The 23,415-nt window shown below is 37.9% G+C and overlaps 1 protein-coding gene across 2 annotated transcripts; it reads right to left on the bottom strand.

Moving 5' to 3' along the window:
* Positions 1-106: 106 nt before the first annotated feature.
* Positions 107-23,019, bottom strand: LOC121876835 (eukaryotic translation initiation factor 2-alpha kinase-like). 2 transcript variants are annotated; one of them, XM_042382283.1, is made up of 17 exons: positions 22,594-23,019; positions 21,232-21,358; positions 20,671-20,827; positions 19,415-19,589; positions 18,626-18,794; positions 17,488-17,613; positions 16,328-16,469; positions 15,811-15,987; positions 12,387-12,537; positions 11,212-11,374; positions 10,873-11,027; positions 10,589-10,711; positions 9,899-10,042; positions 8,575-9,568; positions 7,978-8,160; positions 7,314-7,478; positions 107-6,790 (listed from the first exon to the last, which is right to left on the bottom strand). In XM_042382283.1, exons 1-17 carry the CDS (start codon positions 22,917-22,919, stop codon positions 6,581-6,583), a joined length of 3,687 nt encoding a protein of 1,228 aa, XP_042238217.1. In that variant the 5' UTR covers positions 22,920-23,019; the 3' UTR covers positions 107-6,580. The 2 variants fall into 2 exon arrangements, with proteins under 2 accessions (XP_042238217.1, XP_042238216.1); XM_042382282.1 differs by having other exon boundaries at positions 16,289-16,469.
* Positions 23,020-23,415: the final 396 nt, after the last annotated feature.

The following is a 23,415-nucleotide window of genomic DNA, read 5'->3' on the forward strand; positions in this document are numbered from 1 at the left end:
AAAGTGTAACACAGAACTGATGGACTGACCAACTGGCTAGTAAGGGCAATGTAAGTCCATTAATTAAAATACACACTAAATTATGAGGAATTAAAATAATACAAAATTTTTGTAAAATACTGAAATAACTTTTTCACTTTAATTGTTTTTAATCACATCTCATACATTGCGTTGAGATCACTTATGGTAGAGAATAACCACCGTGAAGACCACAAGTGTGGACAGCAAGATACACACACCTGGTGACCCACACAATTAGAACGACACAACTTGTCACATCTACTGGTTCAGCAACAGCGTCTCATCTCCCAAGTTGTGTTAATAATATTCACCTGGTTAACAAATACACCTACAAAAAAAAATACTGTACAGTACTTCACCAAAATCAATCTCCTTCACACACTGCACAACACAGCCAACCAAGGTACCTCTTCAATGTGTCATCTTCACACGTTACTGTACAACTAACAATCAAAATCATTTAGAAAAAAATGTATTTGTATCTTACTTCAACTAAAAAAATGAATTATGTACTGTTTTTATACAGACATACATACATACAGTATATTATTCACTATCACACTTGTTTCACACACTATTTGTACCTGCAAGGAAAGTTTATAAAAGAAAACTTTCATACTTTAGCCAACCCAAACTTCCCATGGACTTATGATAATGTTAAAAATGAAAGTAATACAAGAGGACAAAATTAATATGTTTTTCCTACAAGAGTATAAAGTATACAGCATCATGACAATATGGCCGACACTGTACTCTACCACCTTCCCTTCTACAACTACAGTATCCACCGACCACTGTACCTTGTAAATTAACCCCCTACAAACAATTCACCTTAATCCATCTTCAGCCATTCTGTAGTGTAGTCTATCACATCCTCAACCTCAATAAACAGTATACAAGAACATTTATGACGATGGAGAAGCTAAGGTTGTCAGATTAAGTGATGGTGAAGAAGAAAAATTAAATGTACGTGGGGCAGTGCAGGGATTAACCTGACCACTGTTTCATCGAAAAGGTAAAGGCGAAAGTCAATCGAAGAATAGATAAAGAAGTTGTAAGATTTCGTGAGCAAATGAAAGTACAGTAGAGGCAGTGCTCTTTACGGTGAAGCCCCGTCTAACGTAACCTTGCTTAACGGACCTTCCTCATCAACGTATCTTGTCTGTTATGTGAAGTCTGCCCGTATATGTGGTTGAAATATTGAAAGGAATGACCAAGAAAAAATGAGTAAATGTACAATGAATAATGGGGATGAGGAGAGAGAGCAATTGAGGAAGTATGGGACCGGATTATGGATCAAACTTCATAAAACACGGCAAAGACACACGACAACAGGTCATTATAACGCGAGAAGATGACTGGCAGATGAGAGAATGGTTCTACCCGTGAAGGAGGAAACTTATGTAACAACTGCAAATAAGGAAGAGAGGAGAGAGTGAATATTAAGAAAACTGGTGAAAGAATGCAAAATATACTGGCAGATAAAGACAATGGAGAAAATACTGTACCAAAGATATTAAAAGTAACAAGTTGGTTTCAAATGAGGAACTAATGGTAGAGATGATAAGGAGTGACAGCAAAAAATACAGAGGGTAATGCCTGCTTTGATCAGCTGCCGTGTTTTAGTGATGTAATCTACTTGGGTTACGTGTAAAGTAAAGTAACTACCCTGTATTGAGAGAACTATAGTGAACACGGTGTGGGTTCCGGAAAGTAAGAGGGTGATTGGTTTAAGTGTTTGTGTTAAAGAGTGTGAGTGATATGTTCCTAGAGAAAGGGAGGAACAAGATTATGGGTTTTATGTATCAGTAAAAAGATCATGTTAGTTTGATTGAAGATAATATAGACAGTGAGGTGTCTTAGGTTTGTGAGAGCATTTGTTTCAACGATCAGCGGACGATGAATTAAACCATGGAGTAGCTCAATTGGTGCACGGAGAAATACACGGATAGAGAAATGTGACGAGGGAGCGTGAAAAAAAGGGACTAGAATGCAATGAGGAAAAATTGAGGTCTAAATTCTGAAAAGCTGAGGAATCTTGTTTTAAATAATGGAAATGTTTGAGAGTAATGTGAGGTAAATGGAATACAAAGGAGATGATAGTATCGGATTGACAGCTGACCAGAGAGGATGCACTATGAGAATGGGTTGTGAAAAAGATTTGATAAAATGAAGGTGTGTGGGGATGTATAATTCATAAGTCGAAGAATGGGGGTGAGGGAGGTGCTGGAGGCAAGAAGAAAAAAGACATCTAGGAAATATCACGCTCTTTATACACTTGTAAGAGGGAATGTTCCATGTCTAGTTCACTTATACATGTCACAAATACATTTAAACTAATAAACTGTATCTAAGATGGAAGAGAGTTGTAAAAACAGTCATAATATAGTGGCCAACCAATAACTTATGTATAAAAAAAGGCTACTTATCTGAAACACAACTTACCCAGTACATGTAGATGGGTGTCCAAATGCCTCTTGCTTCAGTACATTTGTCTGTCTCATCGCTGGTCTAGCCTCAACAGTCTTCACCTCACTACTCAACAGCCAGTATACACCCCCACACAAGGTGAATTAACTTTTTTCTGGGACTTTAACATTAAAAGTACTCAGCTGCATTCACATCACAGACCATAACACCACTCCTAGTTCTGCCTGTCCTTCAGGTCTCAAACCATTTAAAACACTCACTTCCTATAATGAAGAACAACGTGTAAAAATCAGAGTAAAGTTGACATGATAATTTAGAATTCATAATTAACATCAAAAATACACCTGCATCACCAAACATAGGTCACAGCACAGCCATTTTAAATTTTCCTATGAATGAAAAATCTACACAAATTAAATACAAGTATTTGTCTCAGCTTACTGTGACACTCTAAAAATCTTCAAGGATTTCATTGTATAACATTTTATGAAGAACCACTTTAAAGGCTATCACAAAGCCTTCACACCATTATGCACTCTATCTAATGCAGTTACATCTTCCACAAATTTGTATGCTTTCTTTCGTAAGGGTATTAATAAGTAGATGTACTGTACACTCGCTCCAAAAAGTAACTTTACGAAGGAGTCCGATGAATTTCAAAATGTACATCACGACTCCTGTTGTCTAGTCAAAATCCTTCATCATTTGTCGTATTGTCTCGCACAAAATCGCAAGGATACTTTTTGGAGCGAGTTTACACCTCCAACAACCACATCCTGCAGTCATGTCATCTATTGATCTTACACAATTCATAATCTCACCCTCTACAGGTTATTACACTCTTACACAAATACCTTTACACTTTAATAACTTATGGTCATCTTCTCTATTTAAATCAGGTATAATTACTCTAAACAACTGAGGCACAGTTAACGCCACCAACCCGGTGAAGTGTGGAATAGGAAACTTAATATTAAAAACCAGACAAAAGTTCTGATAATAATGTAAATACTAAAATACTTGAAGAATCTAAGAAAAGTTGTCATCGGCAAATTTTGTGGAGATGCTCCTCTTTCACAACATTTTCTGCAAGTAACTACCTAAATGATGATACTTGATGAGACCGTCTTCTTTACACACTTACATAACCACTCTCTTAGTAACATAAAGTAACCTTGAGAAAAGTTATCAGAGTATTCAAGAACTTTAACAATGATGTTTCCAGGCATGTTGACTTTACATATTCTTTTTGGTCACTTTGGAGGTGATTAAAGAGAACCTAAATAATATAAACCTCAAATAAGAGAAGATTATCCTCCTGTACAGTCAACAACATGGGTCAATGATCCAGGTCTTCTCAGTATATTAAAAACAAAACAATGTCCACTTCAAAAGTTTAGGATCAGTGCAAGTTTTCTAAAGCACCAATATTCTCAACCATTGCCCACTGACACATACACACACACACACACAAATAATAATAATAAATAAAGTAAATTCAAAATAAATATCCGGGCTTGTCCAGTGATTAAAAGGTTCATTAAAAATTTATACAGGTATTTTAAAAAGAAACTAAAACACATCTATTCTTTAACAGCACAGTACAGCACAGCATAGCACACAGCAGCAGTATTTGGTTGTTTATTTGATACATTTATCATGAAATAAAACTCCATTATGGATGTTACTTCATAAAGAAAAGCCTACACTGACGAAACACTTACAGCTGATAGTTTAAGACATGCTGAAGGAGTAACTGTGTGAGAAGTGTAACAGTGCTTGGACTGGTTGATGCTGCATCCCTACATATACCTGGAGGTGGACTTGTAGAGTACTGTAAACACTGGTAGAAATTAACACCAAACTACTCGGCACAAGCAGACACTACTGATCACATCAAGTGGAAACTGGAGATGATTTGAGAGCAGACACAACCATAAAGGCATTACCATAAATGAGTTCATATAGGAATGAATTTTCCCAAAGCAAACTGTTTTTCCTGTAATACAAGTTCACTATTTCAACTAGAATTTATTCCAGTTCAGTAAGTTTTGTGTTTAATATCACCGTAATCATCAGGTATAGTTCTCTCCAATTTACAGTGAGACAACACACACATTCTTTAATTCTAAAATATTAATACATAATAAGGCACACAGCAAAGTTTATGATGCTACAGTTAGGTTATCTTCTATATACAGTACAATACAGTACAGTACAGTACAGTACAGTACAGTACAGTATATCTAATAAGCTGTCTGCCACTATCCAGCTGAGTAGAAAATACATCTTCTACACTAATATAATTCACCTACCTCACCATATCTGACTTAGTGTACCTGGTATGCTAAAGCTCAGCTGGCCATTAGTATGGCCTTCCAATTCCATGAGACAAGTTAAATCCCCTGACCAGAGTGAGTGAGTTAGGGAACCATTATTCATGTTCACATAGTCAGTCCATGGTATGTTGGAGGAGAAGGTTGTCACCCTAAATACTGTGAGACAGCATTAAGTATGTAAGTCAAGCTAAAATGTTGAAAAACAGATTATGAAATTTAAATCCAGAAGAATAAGTCTTGGAAAATGCTTAAAATCAAGAGATTTTTAAAGTACTTTTTCAAACTTTTGCCAATGACAAAATCTTGGGGTCCCAGGTATTATTAACTATGACATTTCAATCAAACCCATTTAGACACTGTTTGTGTTACACCCATGTGTGTGAACCCAAGAGTACCCACTGACAGACATGGAGTGTGTTCAGCAGGACAAGTTGGAAAATCGTCCTTAGAAGAGCCCAAAGGTTTGAGAACTCATGCTTGGTAAGATAATTTGCATAGAATAGCCTTGGAGTTTCCTATTCTAGCAGAGGAACTCGGGTTATAAAACAGTTCATTTGATTTTGTTAACTTACTTGCAAGACCCAGAATAATTAATGAAAATGATAAAGAGTATTACAACCTTTAGTCCAAACACAAGTAAACTCCAGATAACAATAATAACTGCAGCAACATGGTTCAGTGCACATAAGTACATTGTTGGAAACAGAACATGTTGCTGAAAACAAGAGACATTTTATTAAGTTTCTTAATACTGTATACCGAATATACCTGGTAAAGATAATTTCAACTTAAAACTGTTCCAACAATTTTACAATGGCTTATGTTACATTAGACAAAGACACACATGAAACATTAACAATTGGTAGATATGTTGGATATCTCTTATTTAACTGATGCTCGGTTTATTATGAGGCAGTGAGGCAGTGTACCAGTTAGCCCTGGCCACCCATCAAAGTATTACTGTACTGTGGCAAAAATATCATTACTCCAGTTTCTCCCACTTACAGTCTATGTCTTTGGCCACATTCGAACTGTATCACAACTCCGCGGTCAGTCACAGTTGAACTCTACTGTACACCAGTCTTCAAATATTGTTCCTGCTCATTTCTTCACAGTTTGGCCTTTCCTAATTTTCACCTGTCCCATGTCACTGATGTTTCACTCACATTATATTGTCTTTTGTATATTGTGCAGGTATTGTACTGTACTTGCTTCATGCACATGTCATTCTCTTTACACAATGTAGGCAGTCCAATAACAACTCTTTCACTTGTTAGATGCCAAAATACATAAAGAACTTTAGGTAAAGACTGAAGAAATTATACAGAGTCTCCCACACTGGACAGTGTCAGGTAGATCAGTAACCTGGCCATTGTCACACCTTCTGGCATCAGTGAACAAACACCAACACTTAAAAACACACAAACAATATTTTTCCATATTGATCAAGGTACAAAATGTGTGAAGTAGTCCTCAAGTGTTCCCACTATGACATGTGACCGGTAATAAGTGCAGTAATCCCTACCTGAGGGTTACCCTAGCTTGTACATCCTCACTGGTGAGTGAAGCTGTAGAGGAGGAGGAAAGGCATAAGTTAAGCAAAATACTGAATTACCAAAATATGGAGAATAACATTTGCCAAATAACTAGATGTTTTCACAAATGTCTGAATTTCAAGTATCACAAAAACTAACTCATTACTCTTTTCTCTGCATTTTATTGTCAAACATTCCTTTGTTCATCTCTGTCCATGTAGTCTATCAACAACATAGAAACAGAGAACAAAATGTTTATACAGATGAAGTTGAGGAGGAGAAGGAAAATGATCCAGAGCTGGAACGGATGTGTGACCGCTGACGAGAGAGACGAAAGTGGTCCTCCGGGAGTATGTCGTCGACGGCATTACCCTGGAGAGGACGCAAGGGATTTCTGGCACGGATACCTCTTGTGGTGGGTCTTGAGGTCGGGTCTTTTGACAACATCAGCTTGAGTAATGTACACTAATGAAGCAAAAGAAGAAAATCACACAATATTTCATCTAAATTTCTATTGTCTAACAGATACTCCCTCATTTAACATCAATAAATACATAAATCTACTGACAAATTCTTAATCAATCTACCGACATATTCTTAATCAATCTACCAACAAATTCTTAATCAATCTACCGACATATTCTTAATCAATCTACCAACATATTCTTAATCAATCTACCGACATATTCTTAATCAATCTACCAACATATTCTTAATCAATCTACCAACATATTCTTAATCAATCTACCAACATATTCTTAATCAATCTACCGACATATTCTTAATCAATCTACCGACATATTCTTAATCAATCTACCGACATATTCTTAATCAATCTACCAACATATTCTTAATTTACTAACTTATTCTTACCCAATCTACTGACACATTCTTTATCAATCTACCGAAATATTCTTAACCAATCTACCGACACATTCTTAACCAATCTACCGACACATTCTTAACCAATCCATGACACGTCTCTTACCTCATCTGGGAACTGATAGTCAAAGCCCTTGGGGAAATGTCCATCGCGCAGCCGTGTCATAACAGTCAGGCGCTCCATACCCGTAGAAAATGGCACCAACATCTCAAAGAAGATCAGACCCAAGCTGTAAATGTCCACTTTGTAGTCGTATACCTGACCGTTCACCTGCAAGATAATAATAATAAAAAAAAAAGCTTGTTTGTTATTTGGAACATAATGTAGATGTGAACTAAAACTCTCTAAGAGAAAATAAGATGGGGAGCTGAGGAACAAGAGAAAGATACTGTATTAAAAATAATGTAATACAGATAAGACTAATGATTAGCTTCTATAATACTTTCTCTTAAGATAATTATGTAGCAAGATGAGAGACATAGTAAGACATTTATGGATATTATAATGTGTCATCTGGAGGGAGGGGAAAGGGATGCTAAAGGTACAGAGTAGAACAAGAGAACAGCAGAGAAAAAGACTGGGAATACAACCAGGCACACAAACCAGAACACAGAGGACCCAGCAGCACATAACTCTGCCACAAGGAAACCCAACATACTATATAAATTGTCCTTAAACTGACTTGACAGACCAAACCAAGAGACAGGAAATCTTGATTACACTCATCTTATACATAGCAATGAAAGGCTTAAGTGAGTACAATAACTACCTGTTCTGGACTCATGTAGAGCTGGGTCCCAACACGATGTGTGTGGTTGTTGCCAGAAGAAAATAATGCAGGCAGGGAGTCTGATGGAGTTCTGACTTCCTGTTCATCTTCTGTTATTGTTGTCACCAGACCAAAGTCTCCAATCTTCACTTCGCCTTCCAGTGAAAAAAAGATGTTGGAAGGCTGAAAGAATAACAAATATGGAATGGTTAAAACATGTGATAACTGGCACATATTATCTTTCAACTCAAACATAGCTACTGTACTGTGTCAAGATGAGAAAGACATCCAGTGTATTCTATGGCAGTAACCTCCATGTTGTATAAATAAAAATGGTAAACAACAAAATACCCATAAAAAGGGAAAATAACAAAATATCCAAGGAGTGGTTATGTGTCTAAGTAACAAACCATAGGTAAAAATTCACTATTTATGGCACTTTATGAAATTTAATCAAAAATTTTGAAGGGCATTATTTGCTATGAGACTTTCATAATATAACAGTTCATATGACTTCCATATTCCCACTATATGGACAGTAAACTGAATAAGCACCATCACATTATATTTACAACGATAAAGAACAAGTAAACACACCTTGAGGTCACGATGCATGAGTTGATTGTCATGTACATATTCTACGGCACGAATAATGTCGTTAAACATTGTAAATATAGCTTTCTGTCCACGGTTTTGGTTCTGGAACAACCAATCTTTCAAGCTCTCTTTATGACACAGTTCCATCTGAATATACAGGAATGATCTTGGGTACTGAGTCTTCACCTCTTCCTTATTATGAGTCTGAGGGAGGACTTTCTCTGAGCTCGTCCCTAAGCTCAAAGTACGAGGTCTCTCTCCACTAACACTGTGGTTGTTGTGCATTGGTTGACTCTGCACTCGACGCCTGTTCACAACCTTAGGCTGACTTGTACTTTGGCTACTTTTATCTTGACTAGAATTACTTAAAGTATTTTGGGTGCTGGGCACAAATAAATTATTTTTACTTTCACAGCCAGAGTCGTGAAAGACAATAAAGTCACTAACACTACTTTCTATACCCCGCTCTTGAAGCTCACTGTCAACATTATCATAGGAGTTACTACTAAAGGTAAATTCATTACTAAGTTTGACTTCTTCCTTGCTCCTGTGTCTTGCTGTCACCTGACTTCTGTCTGACGGTTCAAACACAACATCAAAAGAGTCCTCACTGTGACCATTTACTTTATTTTTGGATGGATTGCAGGAATTTTCAAAAACAACATCAAATGAATCTTCCCGCAACAAAGGTTTAAATGGTTCACTGTCATCACTGGAGTTTTCATCTTCCTTATCACCACTGTAAGATCCACTTTCACTGTCATCACTGGAGTTTTCATCTTCCTTATCACCACTGTAAGATCCACTTTCACTGTTTTGGTCTTCAATGTTCCCAGAAAAACTGTCCAACGGAGATCCAATTAGCTTGTCCACAGCCATGGCCAGTGAATTCTCTCTCAACTGCACTGCCTTCATTTCAATTCCAGTTTGTTCCATCATCTTGTTGTGGGTCTCCTCAGTAGCAGGAGTGAGGAGAGATGTGGACATAACATCACTGTTCAGGCAAAACAACAACATTTCATAATATTTACAAAAGTATTTTCTCTATCCATCACTGCTCATTATCAAGGTATGTATGTCCTCTTAACAACATGTAACTTTCAACTAATCTTTCCAGAGTACTAAAATCATTCAACAGATACACAATAGCAATGAGTTAGACCTGTGACACCCTATTTATTTTATTTTTTTGCACTAAGCCCCAAAACTTTGTCTACTAACATCTCTTGTACCAACAATATTACCAACCAAATTAAAATGGTACAAAACAAGTGGATGACATGAATTTGTTTTCTATTTAAGAGAGAAGTTTCATTTGACTCACCCATTTTTCCAGAGTGCATCCACTTCATCTTGCCAGCCTGGAGGGGGTGACTCAAGCCAACTGTTGTAGTAGCGGACAATATTACTGTGGTTCAGCTTAGCCAATGCTCTCACTTCACGCTTTACTCTCTCAGCTGAAGACTTCCTGCACAGTAAACATGTATTTTAATCACATCTTACACACCCCTTGAACTATGGTGCACAGAAGAAACAGTGTACAGTGAACGGATTCTCCCTAACACTCACTTAATGTCATACTCTAACTACTGTAACATTCCTCTAAAGCTCTTGATGCTTTACTGTCCTATACTATCACTGGCCACATCTCTGGACAGTTAACACAAGAGAAAGCAGATTATGTCAGGCTCCACTACAAAAAAAGTCCAAGGCCCTAAAACTCTGTGTAATATCAACAAAAGTGGTTTATTTTTTAATTCCCTGGACAGCTTGTGAGTTTTATTTACAACGCTCAATTAAAATCCATGAAAATTTGTGAGAATTAGATTTACAAAGTCTTCATGAGCTAACATACAAAAGCAGGATGGTGGGAACAATTACAGTATTAAAGTCTAGTAAAATCTTCCAAGCTGTCTTAAGGAACTAGGAAATAAAAAATTAGTTCAAGCTTCCATCAAGTACAAAATAAAATTGTCTACCAATTTAGATTACCACATTAAGATGCTATACTTACTTAGAAGGGAGGATGATTCTCTTAACAGCGTAAACATTCTCGTCGAGTTTGTTCCGCACTTGAAACACGACACCAAAGCCTCCTCGACCAAGACACTGTACCAGTTCAAAGTCCGTCAAATACCTGGATCAAGAGGAAAGGTAATCACAGCTTTTTAAAATTACTGTACCTAAATGATTAAAACACATTAAATATACTGTACTGTACCTTAACCAGCACACACAGACAGTACACTAAGAACAGGTAACTCACAGTACACTAACAAATGCTGTAAATTATCTCACCTTGAGGTATATTCAGGTGATGACTCAGTCTTGTCTTCTGTTGGGAGTTCATTAGTCTTGACGGACAATGGTGAGGCAGCAGCTTCACCTGGTGGTGGTGGTGGTGCAGGCAGGGCAGGCAGTTGGATACCCATCCTCTGTATAAGTGCTAATATCTGTAAATTAAATTGTATTAATTCTTCGAAAAAATATAAATTAAAAAAATTGTCATTGTGGCGCCTAATATAAGTTAGCAAAATTTCAAAGTTTTCCTCTTTCTTCTAAAAAAAATTGGTTTTACACCATTAATAAACTCTACTTATTCCCCCCCTGCGAATAACAGATGAAAGCATTACTAACTTGTGGATTATTCTGAATCACAAGCTGTAACATCTGTGTGACGAGGACTAGAGCCTGGCGGGTCACGTGACGCTTCATGTGCACGAGTATGTACTGCAACAGCAGGTAATGAAGTAATGTATAGCACACAAGACCAAAAGCAATCTTCATCCACATTTCTGGCCTGAAAAAAGATTTTAAAGGAAATACTATATCGCCATACAGTACTGAACACAAATGAATTATTATGCACATACAGTGAAACCTAGCTAATCCAGACTAGGTCCTGCTTGGCATAACCACTTGGCATCAGTTACTGTTATTTCACAATAGAAGGAGTATCTCACAATACTTTTTGTTCTCTAACTTTTAGTTCCCTATAAACCATTTAAAATTCTTCCAAATAGAAAAAGCTTGACAATAAAAGTAAACATGAACAGTAGCCATAAATGTTGTAGAAAAGTTCAAAATAACTGAATAACTTGAGTGTGACTCAAGGAATTATTTGGTATAATTAGACAAACAGTTTCCGATATTAAGAAAAACAAAGCCAAATAAATGGTGTCTGATAATAAAATATCTTTTTAATGTTAATATGCCTCATTTACAAGACAATGCATTTTTTACTATACATTTTGAATAGTCCAGACCCTCTCCCCCATTTAGTCCTGACTAGCAAGAGTTTTACTGTACAGTATTACAATAAATGATTCCTGTAAATCCTTCTTTATAAGTTATAGACTACAAGTTTTCTTTATTCTCTTCAGCTCCAGTTGTTAGAATGGATGACAGCAACTGCATCACACTGAGCCAAGCAATGAGGGACAACAGTTCCCTCGCCCACCTGCTCCTCCTTACCAATTTTTACATTTCCATCTTCAAAACTGTGGATTTGTCATATTAATCTTTACTTGTCCTTCTCCCAATACTTTTCCTCCCATGATTCACCGTCTCACTCTCATTCCATCCCAGTACCTACAAGAATTCACCTTACCCAAGAACATTAAACTAATTAATAGTTCCTTTGACTTTATGAACCATTCTACCTATTCACAATTCAATGAGCCAGCCATTACTACCAAGCAGGGTGACCCATACCAAGTACCCTGTACCTGTTCCCTCTACACATCCCCATTCTTGAAAAATTCCAAAAATCCATTCAGTTTACCAAGAAAATACAAAGCATATAATCTTACCCGATGTGAAAACATATGTGAATGATTTGTGATGCAACTTCATCCATTATAGTTTCATCCTTTGGTGCTGATGCAGAGTCAGGTCTCTCCCACGGACGACTAAGATTAACCTGGCCGGTGTTTTCGTCACTGTACAAATAGTAGCCATTATCTGCGGCAGGGAGTTAGTTATATGACCTGCCAAAACTTTACACACATTTGTTTATCTTACTTCACTCTCTAAACACTAATGTTACACAATACAGTACAAAAGTTGAAAAATAAACCAGTAACTATGGTAAACAGTACACAGGTCTACTTAACTGTCTAAAACTTGACAAAAGGAAAATATCTAATTGGCAAAAAAAAAAGAAAAGATATACTGTTGCTATTGTACCGACATAATCAATTTCCTGGAGCAAATATCCACCAACATCATTATAATCTGATTAAAACTGGTAATAATCTGGTCCCCAAGATATGCTAGAGACTGTCAGTTGGTTGAAAATGTTCAAAGGAGGGCCACCAGACTGGTGCCTTTGGGGCCGCTTATGGTAGAAGCGGTACCGCTCTTGCCTCGCAAGCAAGATGTCACGGGTTCGATTCCCAGGCAAGCGGAAGTTGTTTGGACACTCTTCCTAGCCCCCTTGGTCCCTGTTCACCTAGCAGTAAAGTAGGTACCTGTTGTAAATCGAAAGGTTGCGAATTTGTATTCAGGGAAAGTTGTTGGAGCTTCTAAACTTGGAACAAACACAGTGGTGACCCGAGGATCACACACCCAACACAGACAAAACCAAATACGTGCGCTATGCGCTAACCAAATAAACGCAGTCGTGTAAAGCCACGGCACTATCTGTCCCACTACAATTCCCTTCCTAACCTCCTGCTCCTTCCTCTGTCATCTTCCCCACTCTACCTTTCACTACCAACAACTTTTGGAGCTTCTAAGCTTGGAAAAAACTGGTGCCTGCACTTCGGCACCTCAACTACCCTGAGAGATTGGAGCGCCTGAACTTGCCTAGTTTATACTACAGACAAGCAAGGGGCGACCTAATTGAGGTGCATAAGCATCTCAAGGGGCACTACTCAGTCGAGTGTCCTTACTTGGAGCTAGCGGACGCTCGCCGCACAAGGGGTCACAGCTCAAGATTGAAGAAGCCGCAGGACCAGAAAACTGTGAGGGCAAACTTTTTTGGAGTGAGAGTTGTAAACTCTTGGAACAATCTACCAGAAAGTGTTGTGACGGCACCGAGTGTAAGCTCTTTCAAGACAAGACTTGACCAACACTGGAGCAGGTTCAGGTACATTCAGGAGCTGGTGCATGCCCAGTACTTGCCAACAGTGCGTGAGAGACGTGACCGATCGCCCAAGCGGCTAACGAGCCGATCAGTGGTGAAGAGGATAAAAGTAAAAAAGTAAGACAGTGCCAGCCACACTGCCTCCCTGTGTACTGAATTCTCACTGCCAGGAACTAGTCACTTTGGATTTGGGGCCTAATATCAATGGTTAGATTAAGTTGGGGTTTATTTATTAGGACTTGGGCCCATTTAATCAGTCACCAAAGTGGAGTATTATAACAAAGCAAAAGCTAACATTAGATTTTATAGCACCAAAGGTTTAAATTTTAAAGGTTTATATTTTGCACATGTTAAAAAAAATTAATAAATAAATAAAAAATAAAATAAATAAAAATAAAATCACTTATCAATACAATATATATATTCTACCAACATATTCATATAAATCACAACCTCAATTTACAGCAAGCTATTTCAACAACTTAATACCACAGTTCATTTACACATACCTGTATAACACATTACAAAGTGAAAAAGATAACTTCTAACTAGTCACTTGCAAAGATATCAACACTAGCTTAAACTGACAAGAAATTAACAAACAACAAATGCCTGGTAATTAATCATATACTGTACAGTCACGGACAAAAGTTGGCTCCCCGCAGTGAAACTGAGTCACGGGAATGAGTCTCCGAACTGACTTACCCTGACTGTTTCATCTCATTTGGGGTCGACGCTGCTTCATTTTCGGAGGGAGCGAACCTTTGACCCCGACTGTACAAAGATTATTTCTGTGTAGTACCGAGTCACATGAACCATATCCTAGTGTCAGAAGTCACATTACTAATACAGACAAGTATTTCCTGAGGCTACACACACCTCATATCCACACCGTCAGTTATAATCCACCTTCATGTAATTGTATGAATGGATATCTGCATCCAGGTGTTAACGTGTAACCAGTCAGGTCTACAGATTAATCTCTTCATCTACTGGTGCCATAATACAACTGCACTGGCAAAGTTTTTACAAGTGGATATGTCCCAACAGTCACATCTGCCAGTGTGTTTAACTCCCAGTGCCTGTACGAGTCATGTCTACGTGAGAATACACATTTATGTACTAATCAAGTCTTCTAATGAATTTATCATATTTTCATCCTTTACTCATCGCTACAATGGGTTGTTTACATATCTGTGTGTACAGTAATGAAGTTTACAAGTAGCTCAGTACCCAACTACCTGCACTAACTACAGCTATAAGGAGATGTTTGTCTGTCTACTGAGCTGCCTTACTGAGTACTGCACTGTATCACATCAAGTTTACCTCTGTAGCCTAGTCCCAGTGTGTCATCCAGCAACAAAAATGCCGTGAGCATGCACTGGCTAGCTAAATGGCATGAAAATATCAATTATATTTACATACCTGTATATACAAATGACAGTAAAAAGATACAAAGTATAATGTAAACAATTCAAATGAGAATAACAACTAGTAACAAGAAGATTGAAGTAAAAACAATGAGCAAAAAAAATTTCCAAGTGACAAAGACTGATTAAACTACCCGTGAAATTTCTTCATGCACTGTACTGTACAGCCAACTTGTTCACATTGTCCAACTTTACCAGTCCATGAACTTAAATATGATTAAGGTAAAAATTATATATAAAAAAGATATAATACGTAAAACACATCAACAATACAAGATAAAAACAAATCAAAATTGTGATAGCTAAATGAGTCCTCTTCCATCCAGAAACTTATCGTGGTGGCCAGGCAGTTGGTCCACCTCGGCCAATATGGCAACCTGGAAATTTTTCAATCTGGATATCACGATCACCAGACAAAAACCCCCTTCATGAGTTTTTGTATCATATAAAACAAACTATCGTTTTATCACTTGTGGTTCTAAATTTATTAACAATCAAAGCTGTCCAGGTCTTTTGAGCCACCCTGTTCAGGCCTCTCATATCAAGGCTTTTCTGTCCCTCTCATATAAATGTGATGATCCTAGCCTGATGCTGTAAGGCCAAAGGCATCAAGACTGACACACACAGCTCAGCAGGCCCATAACACTATATTGTACTATAAGATGAGTGAGTGTGTACCTGCATATTCTTGGTGTTAATATAATTTGAGTGACTTACCAAATGGATAATCAATGCGATGGGCAACAGCTACAGCAGTGGAGGACTCGTCTTTGGCATCGTAGGTGAGAAGCAGAGGATGTGTGCGGCCACTGTGATGGACTATCGGTGTACGGGAAGGAGCAGTGGCCAAGTATGGACGCCACTGAACTCTTGGAAATTTTACCTCGGTGGGGTCTGCACCGAGTGAGAAACATTCATTAATTATAAAATAATCACATCCAAAACCTTAAGTACTGTACCTTAGCTGTCAAAGACACAGTTATATAATACAAGTATCTATACAGGCATACGTCTGATTTATGATTTTTTAAGGGATATTTTCTAGACTGATCAGTTACCCAAGGTTTTTGTAATGTTAAACTCAGATGGGATATTCTACAGTACTACTTTAACAATACAAATAACATGTAAGCAAACATAGACACACATACTAAATGAAATCTAAGTAAAAATATTCTTGACTAAAGATAGTTACATAGCATTTCTACTTGAGAGGTTAGTGAACACCACACACCCTGGGTGGACGAGTCAGCCGTGAATATCCTTGCTGCAGAGTTAACCTTATGACGCATCCCTCCACTCTGCTGGATGTACAGTTGTTTCTGATGCACACCTACGTACAGTGCTGGCTGCAGCTGCTGGTCCTCCTCATCGCTCTGATACAAATGAAACACACACCACTAAAAATGAGGAAGTGTTTCTAATATCCCAGGCCATGACCAAGTCTGGAACAACCAACTCATTCATTACCAACAAATATACAAGCTGAAAACCTTAGACCATGACCTTGGTGAAAAAATAAAAAGTACAATTATTAGTTCAAATCTTTTGTGTATTAGAGGCAATAGCTGCCACTGAGAGGTGAAGTGTCTTGTCATCACAGTAGCCCGGCACTCCATCGCCCCTATCTGATCAATTCCTTAGGTTCAACCCACAAGAGAAGGAAGTTGGATATCCCAGGCTTGGTTACAGGATGTCAGGATCAATTCCACTCTATAACTTAACACCTGGTTCAAATGTTCTATAAACCATAAGTGGATTAAATAAATAAAACAACATTTAACAGCAATGAATGAGCCTCTCCCACTCACCCATGCCACACAGAGCAATACAACCAACTAACTCATGATGAAGTAGCAGGACAGACTGCCAGGACTTGCCTCTAAAAGAAGGCCAATGAAGATACAATGATCCAGAGGACAACCATCAAGGAAAAATAATCCAGGAGACATTCAGAGATGACCAACTGCACTGTACAGGTAGGTGAGACTGGAAAATTGACCCAGTGAAGACTTATGACCAACCCAAATGAGCGTCACAAGGAACACACCTAATGTACTGCACTGTGAAGACTCTTTAATGACAGCTGTTGTCTTTAATTACCCACTTATAAGGAATATGACAGCCTTGGGAAGGAATTAAGTTGTTTCCCACTGATTACAACTACCAATATCATGGGAACTGGAATTTCAACCTATAGACTTTGGTTGGTAATGAACGAGTCATCCACGTCTGGTGTTAAGATATAAATACACACTGAGACAAATAAGCACATTACAAAGCCACATAATCTCCCAACTTTTACAGCACAAATTTCTTAATATTTTAGTATATTCTACTGGACATAAAAGTACAACAGGAATTACTTTGTTAATCAATATGTTAAAGACTTACCTCGCGCTGTGTGTCAGGGAGGCCAGTGTCTGGGTTCAGGGCCGGCACACTGCTAGTGCTGAACAAATCAACTTGTTCTAATTCTCCTTCCAGTACTCGCCAAGCGTTTACAACTGGTGACGTCAACTGTACACAATGAAAATAATGTACTGTACAATAAAATCGAAATATTGTACTCTCCCAAAAATATATTTTACCTGTGTGTATATCTATTAATAAAAAGCATCAAAGGACTTCAAGTCATTTCCTTACTTAAAACTGACTCATTAGCAATTGTCGTCTTTAAATTATAGAGGATTGTATTTCCTGGATTAGATGTACTGCACAGTAATGGTAAATAAGAATCTATATGAAAATTAGAATGAAATGCAGTTGTTGCTTTATGTGGACAGTAGAAGGAAGACTAGTTGGTCACTTTCTTATGGTTATCCTTTACCTTCCAACATTTTTTTTATCATTCCTAATATTCTTTGGTGAAACTAATCTGATAGTCACCATTATTTAACCTATGAATGCTGGTGAACATCAATATAATAAGGATCTTTACGTGCCATAATTTTTAAGATCGGTACCTCATTTCTGCTCGAGTGAATTACTGTAATGATATTTGTGGCAACTTTTCCATCTCCACATTGGTCCCTCTCTCCACAAGTAGCATTCTTTGTAGTCATGGAAGAAGTATCTAGCATTTCCAGTGACACATTGTACGGAAAGATCCACACACAGAAGCTTCCTACCATTGTTTGTGTCACTCGTTAGGTGTACAGGAAATATGATTACAGAAATGTATTCGGTGAGCAAATTTTGTCCATTTAATAGATAACTTTATAATTTTACCCATTCCTTTTAGAACTCCTCATCTATTCCTGTCAGTCAGAGCAAATAATCCTCACATAGCTCATCATCACTTGAACCTTATGTGCTCATCCGAAACAATGTCCCAAGATTACCGTCTGTTTTACCCGTCACTCCATACTGGCTGCCACTCATGTTCAAGGCTGGTTGGCTCTAAGGCCCTGTACTGTATTTGTTTAAGGTGTAAAATCTGTCACCAAGAACAACAGCAACACCTTATTGAGCTGTAAGATGTTGTGTGAAGGAATAATCCAAGAAGACTGCAGTGTTGAGTGTATCTCACCTTTTGTTGCCATATTAATCCACCGTCAGCATCCATGCCCATGATGATCCCGTCCGGCACAATAAAGTGAAGTGTGGGTAAGAGGGAATGACTCGTGTCCTTGGTGCCCATAGACTCACATCCACCTCCGGCAAGGTTCACTTCGTGCTGCCCCACACTGAAGTTCCATCTGCAGGTTTAATAAAAACAATTATTACATAGCAATAATGAAACTTCTATACACCTGCTGTCTCGTGAGAGGCTAGAAAATATTTATGAATTTTACCAAATTACAAATATTTTTTCTGATAACTGCAGTGTCCAAAATTAGGCCAAAATCCCAAACCCTGAAGCTCCAATGTGTAATTGTACAGTACACAGTATATACAGGCAGTCCCTGATTTATGAAAGGGTTCCATTTCTGATAAACCTTTTTGTAAGTTATTTTCTTGTAAATTGGATCACATTCTCCAAAGACTCCCAATATAAAAGCCGAGATACAATCCTACAAAACAAAACAAAACATTACCAAACTGTCTTAAAATACACAATAAATATTTTTTAATTCAAATTTTTGGTGTTCAGTATATATAGGTTGAAGATGGGCTCTGTGTAGCCTGAAGCATTAGAGTAATTAAGAAAATCAACTAACCCCGTGTTTCCCTCCCGTCCATCAAATCCACTTGTCGTCATGAATCGATCACATTACTGTCAAGTGGTTATCTATGAAGGAAGTGCTGAGGACTGACAAGAACCTCCCTGTTGATCCAACCGAAGGATATTGTTAACGGGACAAAAAGAAACACATACCTCTCATCCCCCGTCGTGGGATCCACTGCACGTACTGTCTGAGTGACACGTCGTATGACCAGCACGTGTGCGGGCTTTGACGCAGTTCTCTGACGTTTGCATCCTAAGGAGTTGCACACGTAAATAAGCCTCCCTGTGTCCACTGACATACCCCAAACTTCTGTTGCTTTTCCTCCTGAAAGTCAGTTCAACATCATTAATTATAAAAATTATAAGTATATTCAGTCTTAATAACAAAAACAGTAGATCAACTCATCAATACAATGACAATATTACTGAAGAGAGAGTGAGAGAGTCTGTTAAAATTTTTAAGAACAGACAACACTACAGTATCTAGACACCTATTACAGTACCCAGGAAAAGTCCCATTCAGGAGAGCACACCTACAGTACTTTACTGTACTTCCCAAATGTGGAAGTTTGTAAGTCATCCACCATTTGGTGTCTCTGCTTGTTTTTTAATTTATCTTCTGCTACAGACTGTTGTAAGGTCATGAGTGAGCATAAAAGCCTTTGTAAGCCCAAACTTGAAAAATTCCTATAATGTATAAACACCTAAAGAGGCACTGCTGCATCTTTTAGTAAAATTTTGGTAATTAATTTGTATTTCTGTGTACAGCAGTACTGTGCCTGGGGCCATTGTCTTATTAGGACATCTCCTGATCCCGAGGTGTTCAGACACTATGATGCTGACTATCAACATTCACTCATGTACCACAAGATGAACGGATATTTCTACATAATGTACAGTGTAAGTCATCTCTTTAAGTTACTTTCAAAATGTATCCTCAACTTCATCTCCCTACCCCTACACTGGAGCTCGTGCTGCTGCCGCTTTCATTTTATACCCCCCCCCCCCGCCTTAAATTTTACAAGTGTCATCCCAGAATCCAATAATCTCTACATACCAACGTTCTCACATATTTTTATCATCATCATCATCGTTTACGGCCATTTTCTATACTTGTGTGGGTTAGCCGTAATTACTTGATGGCAGTTCCCCATGCTGCATGGTCTCTTGTAGCGTCCCCTGTTAGGCTCCTAACTCTAACGCCATTTCTTACAGCCTCTACCCATGTCATATTTTACCTATCCCTGGGTCTCCTCCCCTTCACATATAATCTTTAATTTTTACATGAGCACAATTTCAGTTTTCACTCAACAGTTTGCATGTTCACACACAATACATTTATACAGTAAACTATAAGACAAAACATGCCACACAATACAGTACACTCTGGGTGTTGTATTCCATACCTGTGAAAATAGTGTCTGTATTGAACTTGAAAGATGAGTGAAGTAAAGTGTCAGCAGTCACAGGGAGAGCCTCCACACCCTCACCATCAAACCTGAATATTCCACCATCCAGAGAGGGAATCAGACGTACCCATTCACCGCGGGATGTTACTTCCAACTGTAAAATTTCAACCAATTGGCTATGTTAGTCCTTGTGAAAAAAAATCAAATCCTACTAACTGGTTGCCTGTACAGTACAGTACTTGCTGATGCAGAAAGTATCACTAAGTACCATAACCCTCATGAAAGCAGGGCTACCAGGACCAATGGGCATACCATAATATACATCATCAGTGGTTTCATACTGCTTCATACACAGTGTGGATGTATGAAATTCAAGAAAACAGAATAAATGTCTTTTATCTAACCTTTTCAACTGCAAATTTTCATCAATCAAATCCTTGTAAATCAGTGCCTGTCTGTACTGTACAACACGGTAATTCACACAAAAAAAAACATTAATTTCCCTATAAGTCATCCTGTACATAACAAGTTTACTCAACAGCTGTTATGACCTTTTACCTTTGACATAGATGAAGACAACATGGGTTTATTTATGCCGCCAGTCTGGTGGGACCACAACACAGCTCCGGTAGTCAGGTCCATGCTGGTCACTCTTCCATCTAACGTACTCACCACCACAGCCGGTCTGCACAAGAGGTACAGAATGAGATGATGTATTTGTAAGTAAGAGGCATAGTGACACGTTTGTCATGGGGAGGGGGGAGGGTTACTTCAGTCTTATGAGGGCAGAAGCAAAAATTTTAAATAAATACACTATAGTAGCACCCAAAATTGCATGATATAAATTATTGCTTTAGGGATTTCATATGCAAATTTGTATTAGATATCGTTTGTATTAGATATCGTTCCTGGGTACCAAGGTTTGGTCTGGTTAGGTTACAATAGGTTAGGTTAGGTTAAGTTTGTTAAGTTAGGTAGGTTAGGTTGGTTAGGTTAGATGATCGAAACTAAAATTTTACCATTGTTTCTGCTTTTATGCACAAAAAAACACCTTACAGTACTTTATTTAGCAAGTGGCATAAGAAAAAGTGATTCTACTTATGTATTTTCTTGTTTTTATCAGTAATTATCTTACTGTTTTCAGTGTTAAGGTAACAAGGGAGGACTGAATACGTCTAGATAAAATTTTTGTGCATAAAATCCTACAAAAATGTATTTAGTGAACTTAAATCTGTGAATATTGTTGTATCATAGTCAAATGTAGATCACATCCACCAAATGTTAAAGTGATTCGTTACGTACAAAACTATGTTAATTAATTCAGTTTTTAAGTGTCCATTACATAAATACAGTAAGATTCGGGTCAAAATCTGTAATGTTATAGGTTCAATACGTTAGGTAAAGTTCTAGAGGGTTTGTTTGGTGTTTCTCTTAGTTTTTTAACCCTTCAGTTTCCCTCGTCTACAAAGCCCTGGCCAATTTTAGAAGTTTCATTTCGTTGCTAGTGTTAAAAGAGAAACATTTCCATAGATACACTTTACCCACATTTCGGTTATCCATCTATTTGGAAGTATATGCCAGAATCGTTCAAAACACATCAAAAACCATCAGAAAAACCTAACCTAATCAAACCTAACTTAAACCTCTCTCGGACGGTGGTATGCTCAATATCCTAAAATTCGCTGGATGACCGAAATGAACAATAATACCTTAATTTATAACAAGATAAATAATATAAGAAAATCCTACATTAATAATAAATTTCTCGCAATAACATAAAATGAATCCTCACTACACCGTCGACAAAACGGTGTCATCCCGCTTGGACGATCATCTGATATAAGTCATTTTTATAATCTTAGTTCAATGATTAGGTTAGGTTAGGTTACATTACATTAAATTGAATAAAACAAACCGTACCGTAGAACCCCATCATCCTGCGGACAGTGGGGCAGCTCATCAAACTCAGGTCTGCTGTACACCTCCTCGTACTCATGGGGGCTAGAGTACATGGTCTCCAGGTCATCGTCATCCTCCACATCCACCACTATCATGTCCCCATCATCCTCAGGGTAGTCCAAGTCATCCTCGACCTCGACCCACCTGCTGTACCCTGAAGCCTCAAGTATCTCCTCGGACACATCATCACCATCCCTCTCAGCGTCCACGTAAGTCAATAACAACACAAACAAGAGTAATAAGATGGCCAGTAAGAGTCGTATTATACCACGGCGCCAATGATTCATCTTGCATCACGTGAATCATTCCATACAAAGAGTTTTAACTTGAATTTGTCTTAAGTGTTGCACCAGTAACACACACACGACCTTGCGTCACTACTCTCACCACCTGCCATACTGTTACGATGACTGTGATTGGTCGATGATGAGATATGACGTCATGGTGTGGAATAGTTTAAAGCCTCCTATTGGTCGGTGAGATATGACGTCTAGGTGTGGAATAGTTCAAAGCCTCCTATTGGTCGGCTGTTGAGACTTGTTTACAGCTGACGTGTATCTAAGATGTGAGAGTCTTTAGTTATTTTCATTAAAAGCTCAACAATAAATCTTAATTCTTTCTTTTTTTTTCATAATCTTAACCTACAAATTTATATGATTAAAAAAAATATATAATAAACAAGGAAAATGTTGAAAATAGTTAATACAGAACCCTCCTTGAAATAAGCATCTTGGTCAAGTTGCCTTAATTTTTACCATTTTCTTTTACCTGCACTATCTCTGT

The sequence above is a fragment of the Homarus americanus genome, unplaced genomic scaffold (genome assembly GCF_018991925.1).
Source record: "Homarus americanus isolate GMGI-L3 unplaced genomic scaffold, GMGI_Hamer_2.0 scaffold50281, whole genome shotgun sequence".
Taxonomy (NCBI): domain Eukaryota; kingdom Metazoa; phylum Arthropoda; class Malacostraca; order Decapoda; family Nephropidae; genus Homarus; species Homarus americanus.